The sequence below is a fragment of the Nicotiana tomentosiformis genome, chromosome 4 (genome assembly GCF_000390325.3).
Source record: "Nicotiana tomentosiformis chromosome 4, ASM39032v3, whole genome shotgun sequence".
NCBI lineage: Eukaryota > Viridiplantae > Streptophyta > Magnoliopsida > Solanales > Solanaceae > Nicotiana > Nicotiana tomentosiformis.
Window position 1 is genome coordinate 49,299,008 of NC_090815.1, and position 13,003 is coordinate 49,312,010.

The 13,003-nt window shown below is 39.4% G+C and overlaps 1 protein-coding gene across 1 annotated transcript; it reads left to right on the forward strand.

Moving 5' to 3' along the window:
* Positions 1 to 4,225: 4,225 nt before the first annotated feature.
* On the forward strand, positions 4,226 to 5,436 carry LOC138909641 (uncharacterized). Its single transcript, XM_070200849.1, has 3 exons — positions 4,226 to 4,675; positions 4,759 to 4,950; positions 5,023 to 5,436. The coding sequence occupies exons 1-3, from the start codon at positions 4,226 to 4,228 to the stop codon at positions 5,434 to 5,436; spliced, it is 1,056 nt and encodes a 351-aa protein (XP_070056950.1).
* The last annotated feature ends 7,567 nt before the right edge of the window (positions 5,437 to 13,003 follow it).

A 13,003-nucleotide genomic window follows, 5' to 3' on the forward strand; every position in this document is an offset into this window, starting at 1 on the left:
GTTAACACAAGACGAATAATTCCAATTAAGGACAAGCCAACTAAAATATAGGATATCTAACTTTTTTTTAAGGTTGGGCAATTAAGAGAGAGATACTACAACTTTAATTAAGGATAAGCAGTATAAGGATAATCATTTGCCTCAATTAAGGATGAACAATTACAGAAGAGATAATTATAATTTCAGATAAGGATAAATAGTTAGGGAAAAGACAACACGGCAATAGAAGAGATAACGATTTCAGTTAAAGCACATATGTATCAAATGAAGAACAAGAGTGTATCATGAAGCAATTAATTCCAATCAAAGCAGGTAGAAGTGAAACTGAAAATTAAGAAACGTAATCATAACGAGAACAACTGCATATTCAATGAATATAAGGACCTAAGAATCCCTTAAAGAAAAATTTTTCACAAATAAATCCGGGCATGTACTCGTCACCTTGCGTACACGGACTACAATTAGCGTAGAAGACTCAAATCCTAAGGAGTAGTTCCCCCACACAAAGTTAGGCAAGATACTTACCTCAAAGAAGACAGACCGTTACTCTAAAATGAACTTCTCGGCTGAAATGACCTCCGGACGGCTCAAATCTAACCAAAATAATTTTAAAGCATAAACAAAACTCATAAGAAACTATTCCGGATCATAAAGCCTCACTTTTTATGAAAATCTAAAAATCGACCCAAAAGGTCGACCCCCGGGCCCGCACCTCGGTACTCGACAAATTTTACAAAACCCGAACACCCATTTCGATATGAGTTCAACCACACTAAAATTACCAAATTCCGATACCAATTCGTCCCTTAAATCATGATTTTTCATTTTGAAAAATTTGTTCAAAAACCTCATTTTTTTCCCAACTCAAAGCACAAATTAAATGATAAAAATAAAGATAAAATCATGAAATGTAATAAATTCTAGGTGAAGAACACTTACCCAATCGATTTACTTAAAAAACTCACAAGAAATCGCTCAAAACAGATCTCTTTAAGTCAAGATATGATAAATATGGTCTACCCCTCGATTTGGAAATCTTATATTCGGCCCAGGTCTTTAAACATCGCGAACGCGGAAGAATAATCGCGTTCACGAATAAGAAAAACAAAAGCTGCCCAGTTGTGCTTCATGAGTGCGACAACACGTTCGCGAATGTGTAGAGGAAAAGTCTGATAGCCCAACGACTACTTTTCGTGAATGCGTGAAGTAGTACGCGAACGCAAAGAGTGGAATGTCATAGCTACGCGAACGCGTGGGATGAACGCGAACGTGATGAAGGAAAAGATTGGCTTCCGCGATCGCGAAATGAGGAATGCGAACACGAAGAAAAAATATTCCCTCCTCCATAATTACTCTTCGCGAACGCGGAGGAGCAGACACGAACGCGAAGAAGAAAACCAGATGACAGATATTAGCAGTCCAAAAATAGAAGGAAATGGCCCGTAGCCCATCCGAAACACACCCGAGGCCCCCGGGACCCCATCCAAACATACTAACAAGTTTCATAACCTAACACGGACTCTCTCGAGGTCTCAAATCACATCAAACAATGCCGAAAATACAAATCGCACCACGAATCGAACTTATGAACTTCCAAAACTTCCAAATTCGAAAACTCATGCCGAAACCAATCTAACCAATCCGGAATAACGCCAAATTTTACGGACAAGTCCCAAATAACATAACGGAGCTGTTCCAACTCTTGGAATCGCATTCCAATCCTGATATCAAAAAGTCCACTTCCGGTCAAAATTTTTAAAAATTTGACTTTCGCCGTTTCAAGCCTAAATGAGCTACAGACCTCCAAAACACAATCCGGACATGCCCCTAAGTCCAAAATCACTCAACGGAGCTAGCGGGATCGACGAAACTCCAACTACGATCAAAATCTTAAGACTTAAGCTTCCGTTGTAGGGACTAAGTGTCCCAAATCACTCCGAATCATCCGATAATTTAATTCAACCACGCATGTAAGTCGATACACATAATACGAAGCTGCTCAGGGCCTTATGCTGCCGGACGATACTTAAATTCTCAAAATGACCGGACGGGTCGTCACACCCACCCGACCCAATACTCATACATATAAATTAAAATAATACTAAAAGTGAATAGTAAATCCTTCAAAAGATGATACTTCTATCTTTTATTTTTCTTTTCTAGATTTTTATTCAAATTGATAACATTTTTATTTCAAGTTCTCTCTAATTATACTTTTATTTTATTTTTTATTTTTTTTTGTCAGAATCTCATGCATTCTGAACTAAATTTTTTATGGGGGAAGAATTCACTTTTAGTATTATTTTAACTTACGTATATGGGTATTGAGTCAAGCTAGTTGGGTCATTCCTATTTTAAGGAAAAAATATAAAATTAATCATCCGGCCGAAACTAATTGTATTTTCTAGCCAATATATATATATATAATGTGTATGTTATATGTATATAATACGTACACACACGCACGCGCACGCACACGCACATATATATATAATATTTTATCGACTATTATTTTTAGGAGCGGTTCAAAATATACTCATATTTCTTCTATTTTAATTTGATAATTATTTATTAGATTGCAAATAAAAAATAAAAAAAAAGTAAAATAAAAAATACTACCGGAAAATTTATTTTCCGACCACTATAATTTTTGTGTGAATTAGTGAGAGTTTTATGATTTTTGTGTGAGAAAATAAAGTTATATGTCTTGGTGCAAATAAAGTCATAGTTATATGATTTTTGTGTGGGAAAACAAAGTTATATGACTTTGATAAAAAAAAGTCATAGCTATATATCCTTTATGAAATTTACCCTAAATTCTATACACACCATCGTATAATATGGGACGGAAGGAGTATGTCTGACGGGTAAAGCAGGAGGCATTAAGTTAATAAATTACTTTTAAATAAAAAAAATTAAAATAAACTAAAAAAGAAAGAATGCCAAATAAAATAAAACATGAGTATTTTAAGGTTGGAATCATCTTAACATGGAGTTTTCAACTTCATCCATTTGATCTTATGTGACAAACTTATGTTTTTCAAAATATCCACTAAAATAGATTAAAGATTCTGTCTACGATGATCATGCGTGTTTCAAAATGCATCGTAAAAGTAACCATATCCTAAAAAATAGTATAGAGGAAGTAGGTACTTACGAAGTCTATAAAATTTGAAATTATAGAATAACATTTTGTATTGTTTACCCTTAAAATTGGATAACAATTAAACTTATAATGTGGTCTTAAGGACACGTGATTTCACCTAATACCAATTGATAAATGTGAAGATTAATAACAGAAAATGAACTATAAAGTAAAGCAAATCAGTGTTAGAATGGAACTCAGCCCTCGAGTTTGGATACCCTCAAACTGGTTGATGCAAGAACAATTAAAGTATAACAAGCTGATGAACAATAGTATAAACGAGAAAAAGAATTATATTGCTTTTATATCTGTCAACCATGTCCTACAAATGAGTAGAACCTCCCTTTATATAGTAGAGGAATCCCACTTATGGTATGATTATAGCTACAGAAGGAAATCCCATGATTAGCTAATTAACCGTTTCTCATTTGATCCTTTTCGAGATTTACGCCATGATCCTCGATCAGTCACCGAGGTTTACGCCGTGATTCTCGATCAGTCACGGATATCTCACCTTTCTGTTATCATGCTATCTTCGATCTTGCTCGATGTCTGTCTCATTTGGCTTTGATCTCTACTAGCCTCGATCTCGATAGGTACCTCGGTTTTGAATTCGGTACCTAGTCCTCGTGATTTAGTCTGTTCCGTTACGAGGCCGTCCTTCTATGCAATCTTCCGGCCTCGGTCAAATAGTAAAATCGGCTGGGCCCGATTTTAACCGTATACAGATAGTCCCCTCATTTTTTGGAGTGTAATGACAAGAAACGAATTAAGCCTTCAATTTTTCTACCTCGACCTGTCATGACGTCATCCTCGTGACGTAAGCGACGTAAGTGACCGAAATGTCCCGCGTCAGTCGATGGTCGGCCACGGCCAATTTTGAACCGTCGTTGTGAAATCTATAAATAGCTCCTCTCTTTACTATTTCGAACTTTTACTTTCAAATTTCGAATCTCCAAAGCTTTTTATATCTTCTAAGTTCTTCATCTGCAAATCTACGATTTTCATTGCTAATCTCTTCTTAGAACACCAAATCTTATCATCTCCATCTATTTTTAACTTCAAATCCAAATGGCAAAAATGTCAAAAACTGTTCCTCAAAAGGAAAACACTGAATCGGTTGCAGAGACTCCATCTCGAGATGAGGGGGTCTCGGGAAGAGACTTGGGGGAAGCCCCCAAGTCATCGAGGATTGAAGATGCCTTCCACCATAATGAGCCAACGGTGGGTTCGGCTGTAGGGGCTGATCTCAAGGCCCCTCGAGATGGAGAGAACGCCCCAAGTGATCCACTTGGGGCAATAGAAATTGGAGGCTCCCCGCTGCTCCCATCGTTTTCTGAGGAGATGATTCAAGAGGCCCGGGCCTTGAAGACACCCTCCATCAAAGGAGCCCACAGAAGGGAGGACTCCTTCCGTGATTACTTTACTGAGGTCGAAGATGCTACCGTCCTGAACGACTTGGAGGTCTCGAGGAAGGACTCGGGCGAGGCATCGAGCCTTTTCAACGAAGCACAACAAACTCTGAATCGAGTAAGCCTTAACTCCCTTTGTTGGTATTACCCTTGTGTTCATTTTTCTCTTCCTGTCTAACTTTTTTTCTTCTTTCTGCGTAGGTCTCAGCGCTTCATCGGGAAGCATTTTCTCGATCTCGAGCTGAGCTGAGTCGGTACAAGGTCGACATTCAAAGGCTTTCCAAGGAGAGGAATGCCTTCAACCTTCTTGGTGGGCAAAAAGAAGAAACGATCATGGACCTCCGAGCCGAGTTGGCCATGGCTCACAAAGATCAGACCGACCTGATCGAGCAGGTAATGAAAATCTTAAAAGCTCATGGGCTCTATTCGGGAACGGTGGCTAACATTTCAATCTCATAGCTGTAGCAAAAGGTCGAGAGGATCGAGCAATTTCGCGAAGAGGTCGACATGATGAAAGTGGAGACCTTGGGGTGGAAAGAAAGTATGGACCACTTTGCTGCTGAAAAAGAAGCTGCTCGAGCCCAATTGCCATCGGTCAAAAGTCAGCTTCCAAGCATGAAGGAGAAGAGCTCATCTCAGGCAAAGCAAATAGAGAAGCTCAAGGCTCGGTTGGCTTCCGAACTTGCAAAGGCCAAATTTGAAGCCGAAAAGGCAAAGGCTGAGGCAGATGCGATCATGGCCGTCTATCGGGCCGATGTTGAAGACGCTCAAGTCCAAGCGAGAGAGGCAGCCAGGATTGCTCAAACTCGAGCACATTGGATTATTGAGCTTGCCAAATGCCAATCTCGGAGGGAGACCCTCGAGGAGATCCATGCTTGAGGTTTCGATCTTACCGACGAGATAATAAAGGCTAGAGAGCTTGAAGCTGATGCTGGAGTGCTGGCCTCTTCAATTGATGATGATGATGATGATGGCAGCAAGAGCGGGTCCGAGAATGGGGAGGACCTCGATGGAGAAGAAGTTTCCCCTGAGGAAAATTAGGAATCTTAGGCTTTTTCTTTTTAAATTTTTTGTGCGGGATCCTGATCAGTCCTTGTAAATATCTTCGTATATATAAAATATCCTTTTCTCTTTGACTTATCTTTATTCTATTTCTTGCCTCGTGAAAAATCTGTTTCATTCATACTTCATGAAAAGTTTGCTCAAAAATTTGAGGCTTAGGCAACTTGATCGAAGCTGGATTAGTGTAGTCTTAATCGAGTGTAATCGAGTGAGTAGTTTCTCGAACTCGGAATAGGGAGACCTTTAGGTTTTTATTGAGTGAGGATGATTTCTCGAACTCAAAAATAAAATGGCCCTTTAGGCTCTTGAATTAGGCCGATACAGCCATAGTAAAAAGAATGGCTTTCTCCCCCTTTTCGGCTTGAAAAGTTTATTGTTTAATCATATAAAATATGTTGTACCTTAGCATTAAATAAGGGATTTGCTCGAGAGTTCGAATGATTCCGTACCCATTAGGGTTTTTAAGGGTCGATATTATCGAGACCCTTTGTTTCGTAATGCCTTAGCATAAAATAAAGAATTTGTTTGAGAGTTCGAACGACTTTGTACCCATTAGGGTTTTTGAAGGTCGATATTATTGAGACCCTTAGTAACTCAGCCGAGGGTAGCCTTTTTAACCGGTTTATAAAAATATTCGAAGGCCTATTTTATAACAAAAATCGGACGTCTCTGAACTGTGTTAATTTGGCCTAGCCTTTAGCTTTGGGATTCACCTTTTGGTCTTGTTCCCTTGTTATACTTCGAACTTCGAAGTATCAGTCCCCGAGTGGGGTGGTCGTGGCCTATAAAATTTAGGGTTGCCTTTTTAATGTCTTACGATCTCGAGGTTTTAGTAATTTGATCATGTCGATTTTTCCCCGAGTGCGGGGTCAATTGTTCGAACTTTAGTTGTGACCGGCCCTTAAGTCAGTTTCCATAATAGATCACAAGCACGACATTGTAAAGTAGAATTTTCTCTAAGGCATGCAATATCTGGCAAGGAAAAATACTTTTTTCAATAGATTAACATGCGTACATATTTGCCATTAGGGCTCGAGTAATCTACATGGGTATGGTTCGTTTGACCGTTTGACCCTTACAAAATTTACCTATCGAGACCCTGGCGGCACGAAGTATTTTCCTTGTAACTATCCGAGGATGATGCCCCCCAGTATTCGAGGTTGATTGTAAAGGAGCCTCGGATACCGTTGAATTGCTCTAATTTATCACGAACAATGGTTTCCTTGTTAAAAACCTCGCCAGAAAAACCCATTTGGGACAAAACCGGTCTAAGGGAAAAAGAGTGCAACGCGTGCTTTCAGACCTAAGAATTTTGTGTTTGAAGAATCCTTTGATGTCTTCGATTAAACACCTACAAATAGTTAGTATAAAATATAAACGAAAGTGGAGAAGGTCGTACCTTAGCAGTAATATCGTTTGAGGAGTGATATGTTCCAATTGTTTGGTAATTGTTCGCCGTTCATCGTGCCAAGTTTGTAGGATCCCTTTCCAATGATATCGAGGACCTGATACGGTCCTTCCCAGTTCGGGCCAAGTTTTCCTTTGTTTGGGTCTCGAGTATTGAGGGAGACCTTCCTCAGAACCAAGCCCCCTAATTTAAAATATTGAAGATTGGATCTTCGATTGTAGTACCTTTCGATTCGATGTTTCTGTGCGGCCATTTGAACGAGGGCGGCTTCCCGTTTTTCATCTAGTAATTCGAGGCTTGTATTCATAGCCTCGTAATTTGACTCTTCTGTTGCATATCGAAACCCGACACTAGGTTCCCCGACTTCAATCGGGATCAGAGCTTCGGCGCCATATACTAAAGATATGGTGTCGCCCCCGTATTGGATTTTGGCGTTGTTCGATACGCCTAAAGGACTTCGGGCAATATTTCTCTCCATTTTCCCTTAGCGTCGTTCAATCTTTTCTTTAGATTTAGAATGATGGTCTTGTTTGTCGATTCGCCCTGTCCGTTCCCACTAAGGTGATATTGCGTTGACATGATCCTTTTTATTTTGTGATCTTCGAGAAACTTTGTCACTTTGCTGCCGATGAATTACTTTCCATTGTCGCATACGATCTTGGCAAGCATCCCGAATCGGCATATAATGTGGTCCCAGATGAAGTCTATGACTTCTTTTTCTCTAATTTTCTCGAAAGCTTGTGCTTCAACCCACTTAGAGAAATAGTCAGTCATAAACAAAATAAATTTAGCTTTACCTGGGTGCCGATGGTAGAGGGCCGACAATATCCATTCCCCATTTTATGAATGGCCGTGGGGATAAGACTGAATGGAGTTGCTCTCCGGGTTGGTGAATCATCGGCGCATGCCTTTGAAATTTGTTGCACTTTCGAACAAACTCTTTTGTACCCTTTTCCATATCGGCCCAATAGTATCCTGCTCTGATGACTTTGTGAACCAATGATTCGGCACCAGAATGATTTCCGCAGGTGCCCTCGTGGATTTCTCGTAGCACGTAGTCAGTATCTCCTGGTCCCAAACATATTGCCAATGGTCCATCGAACATCCTTCTATATAGTGTTCCATCTTCGACCAATGTGAATCGTGCAGCCTTTGTATGTAGAGTCCTCGATTGCTTAGGATCTGATGGAAGCTTCCCATTCTTTAGCTACTCGATATATTTGTTCCTCCAATCCTAGGTCAGGCTTATGGAGTTGATTTCGGCGTGGCCTTCTTCGATTACTGACCTTGAAAGTTGTACGACAGCCCCCGAGCTAATCTCGTTGTCTTCGACTGATGACCCCAAATTTGCAAGGGCATCGGCTTCGCTGTTTTGTTCTCGAGGCACATGCTGTAGGGTCCATTCTTTAAATCGATGTAGAGTCACCTGTAGTTTGTCCAAGTACCCATGCATTCGATCTTCTCGAACCTCGAAGGTTCTGTTGACTTGGTTTACCACAAGCAGGGAGTCACATTTGGCCTCGATGACCTCTGCTCTCAAACCTTTAGCTAGCTCGAGACCTACAATCATGGCCTCACACTCGGCCTCATTTTTAGTTAACTTGGAAGTTTTGATAGCTTGTCTAATTGTATAACCCGTGGGCGGCTTCAAAACGATGCTCAGCCCGGACCCGTTCATGTTTAAAGCACCGTTTGTGAAGAGGGTCTACACCCCCGATGATGTACCCGACTTTAATAATAGTTCCTTTTCGACCTCGAGTACGAGGGCTGGTGTAAAGTCAGCCACGAAGGCCGCTAAGATTTGAGACTTGATGGTCGTTCGGGGTCGATGCTCGATATCGTACCCACTGATCTCGACGGCCCATTTGGCCAATTGGCCTGAACATTCGGGCTTATGCAAAATATTGCGTAGGGGATAAATAGTCACCACACAGATCGGGTGACACTGAAAATATGATTTTAATTTCCTAGAGGCGCTTATTAGGGCAAGCGCTAATTTTTCTAAGTGTGGGTACCGGGTCTCGGCATCACCTAAAGTTCGACTAACATAGTAAACAGAAAATTGCGTACCTTGCTCTTCTCAAACTATGACCCCACTTACTGTGATTTCAGAGACTGCTAAGTACAAGTAGAGTAGCTCGTCCGCTTTCGGAGTATATGTTACACCCCATATTTTCATACATGAAAGTACGCCATAAATAAATTGATGAAAGCTCGAAAATGAGATGTTACATCCCGCATTTTTAAACATTAAAGTTTCATCGTAAGTTAATCAACGTAAGTTCGGGAATGAGATTTGTTTTTGGGATTATAAGCATTATGCTATTTCAAACAAGTGATGAGTAAATTCGTGAAGGTGAGAGGGTAAGCAAATCGAAGAAAATGAATTTCGTCACAATTTGACATTTTAAGACAAAATACTGCCCGAGCTAAAATACCCGGTATTTATGGACAAGTACCATACAGGGTACCACATGGCCATGATAGTAAGGTGTATAAGCTGTGTTAAAAGTGAATAATATTTTAAGTAATTTGAGATAATTCTTAATTATGTGGGTAATTAGTTGATTATTAGTTAATGAGAGATTAATTAGTTAAATAATGAATTAGGGAATAATTAAGATTTGGATAAGGCTTAATAAACCCTCCCAAACGTGGCAGCCCAAGAATATTGATTTAAGTGACTCTTTAGTCACATTGCTAGATGGAACACTTTGGAAAACATGTGAGGCCCACATAAAGACCAACTATTTATAGAAATTTCATCACCTCACGGTTGGAAAAATGTTAGCCATTTCTAAGAAAACTCTCATCAACATTATGAATAGAGGCCATGCTACGGATGGAGCTCCATAGCTCACTAGAAATTTCATAACACAAGATAGTGTGAGATTTTGTAATTTTAAGGAATACGGTGCAATATTTCTGAAGAATATCATACGAATTTTTTCCTACTTCGATCCGCCGTTACGTCTTGTCGTAGTTGACGTGTGTTAGGGGGATTATCAAGAGAATCGGCTTAGGTATGTTAAGGCTATCCCTTCTTTCCTTTTTGGCATGATCTATAGGATACAAACGAAACAAGAAAATGCACAACTTCCATAAATGACTCTATTTATAGAAGTATTAGAGGTGCCTATGTTCTTGAATACCCCTTTGTCTTATTATTACATTTTTTCTTCATGGGTCTCAGAAAATACGTAAGTTTATAAAGTTTAATTCATGATATTAATCAAAGGTATAATGGTCTTATGACACTAAGAAAGATTTTATTGACGTACTTCTCATGCATTGCATTCATTTACATTGACCCATGACCAGATGACATTATATATGCGTATATATGTATATTATATGTATATGGGATATGAAAAAAGGTTACGGCGTTATATACGCACCACCACCTAATCAGCTGGTATACGTTGATGATTTGCCCATAGTAGCCGAAATGATATGATGGGATTCCCTTAGATGCTTGATAATGTTATAAACGCATATACCCATGCATGGTATGACATTTATACGCATATGCATGTCATTATAATATTAAATAATTCACAGAGCTATTTAGATATATGTTGAGTCTTTTACCTAATGTTTCTCTCATATCTATTGTTTACTAATTTTCATTCCTTACATACTCGGTACATTATTTGTACTGACGTCCCTTTTGCCTGGAAACACTGCGTTTCATGCCCGCAGGTCCCGATAGATAGGTCGAGAGTCCTCCAAGTAGGCTATCAGCTCAACGGAAGGTGTTGGTGCGCTCTATTTGCTCCGGAGTTGCTTGTTTGGTCAGTATGATTTAGACGTGTATTGTTTGGTATGGCGGGGCTCTTTCCGGACCTTTATGACAATTATTTATTCTTAGAGGCTTGTAGAAAGACGTCATGTACGTAAAAGATTGGATGGCCTTGTCGGCCTATGTTCAGTGTACGAGTGGTTATTTTGGTCTTATAGGTTGTATGTCTTATGTATAAGTTGGTATTTCATGTTGTATTCTACTTATGTCATGTCTGCCTCTCCGACTCAGTTATCTATGATAGTATGATACGAAAAGATACGTTATGTTGGTACTCGATTGAGTAAGGTACCTGGTGCCCGTCGCGGCCCATCGGTTTGGGTTGTGACAAAAGTGGTATCAGAGCAGTTCTGTCCTAGGGAGTCTACAAGCCGTGTCTAGTAGAGTCTTGTTTATGGGTGTGTTGTGCACCACACTTATAAGTAGGAGGCTACAGGGCATTTAGGACTGTCATTCTTTCTTCTTACTCTAGATCGTGTGATAGAGGTCACTTATAAGAATTCAAACTCCTAACTTCTATTTTATTCATAATACGATGATGCCTCCATCCAGAAAGACGGTTGGTAAGAGATATAGCTGTGGAAGATTTGAGTCAGAGGAACTCTGTTTCTGCATCATGCTTATGATGGATAAATATGAGGTACCCAGGAGATTATGTGTGTACTAAGATGTGTAAGTTTCTTGATAAGGATCCCTAAGGAAAGAATGTCTATCCACTCTGACGGTAAAAAAGGAACAAGAGAATCGGAAGGTAGACACAAGTTTCAGCAAGTAAAAGAAGCAAGGTGAAGAAGGGTACGAGGTACCCAGTTAATGAAGATTAACAGTATATACAATTCAAGCAAAGAAATATAAGCATTTTGAGTTACCTTCAATTATAATAGAGGTATGTACAATTAGTCACACCCATCTCAGTTATGCTCCATGGGAGCCAACAAATATAGTTTAAGAGAAGGACGGGATAACAGGAACCGGCTGGGGTTAGAGCAACCCAAAATAATGGTTGGATTGTTTGCGTTAGTTGGCATTTCTGAAGGATTTTGTAAATGTGCTAACAAAATCTCCTTGTGAGACACCCAGATGGTGCACTCTAGAATAGTACATCTAGATATGAATACTAGAATGATCAAAAAACAAAATTCTAAAGACAGGCACTGGAATCTTGGAAGGGATAAATATTACCTTAGTATGGCTCCTATCCCTAATAGAGCGAGATTGTTAGGCAACCCTAAGAGCCAGGTGGAGCAAGGGGAGCTAAAAGAAAAAGAATGTCTTTTTGGAGTTTTCAGAATAAAGTGATGGGCGTAAATGTTAGTAGGGAAATAAGAAGAGAGTTAATGAAGCATTATGAGTAAGATGTGAAACATGAATGACAACGGTAGAAAAAAAAAATGAAAATGATGACAATATTACAGAGTCTATAGCCAAGGGAAGGAAAAGAAGAGAGGTGACGGGCCTTGAGACAACAAAAGAATATAGGCCATAAAGTCTTATCTTCATTTCGAGAAATAAGTTCGTGACTCTAATGTGATTACCAGAAGGAAAAGTTAGACCCCAGAGTAATAGAAATCAGTATGGGCTGGTGAACAAGATAAACTAAACATGAATTAGGGACCGAGGGATTTGATAATAGTCAGCATCATGAGAATTTCAGAGATTGCATTTCGGCAATAATAGAATGGACGACAGAAGAATAATCTTTAAAGGTCATTCAGGAAAACGCTTCCCTAAAGAAAGCAATGTGAGCAAAGTTAAGCTTAAGGGTCTATGTGTGCCAGTTACACTAAGTGTCACCCTCGTGAGTAAGGAAATTTGTTATCCTTAGTACAGAAGGATTACCCCAAGGCGAATAAGGGTCATTGATAAGATGAAACGACGCCAAAGATAAAGAGGTAAAACATCTATAATTATATCATCGTAGCTCTAGATCTTAGTACTCCCCTAAAGAGGGGAATATGGAGTGATGTGTTATTAAGTCAGAATAAAGTGGTTCTAGTAATTATGGAATGGTAAGGGAAGAATACGATAAAAAATTTAAAAAGGGATGAGATTGCAACTATTCAAAGCCTACAGATATGCTACGATTTCAAAACATTATGCAAACATAATGTCAAGGAAAGAAAGTAAGGGTCCCTGCCCGAGATGTTATTGATAGATAAGGAGCCAGTGCGAGA

Excerpts from the sequence above, each read along its gene's own strand:
- LOC138909641 (XM_070200849.1), top strand. The coding sequence starts at position 4,226 with ATGTCAAAAACTGTTCCTCAAAAGGAAAACACTGAATCGGTTGCAGAG. Across the intron at positions 4,676-4,758 it reads CACAACAAACTCTGAATCGA|GTCTCAGCGCTTCATCGGGA; the intron begins GTAAGCCTTAAC and ends CTTTCTGCGTAG. Across the intron at positions 4,951-5,022 it reads AGACCGACCTGATCGAGCAG|CAAAAGGTCGAGAGGATCGA; the intron begins GTAATGAAAATC and ends TCATAGCTGTAG.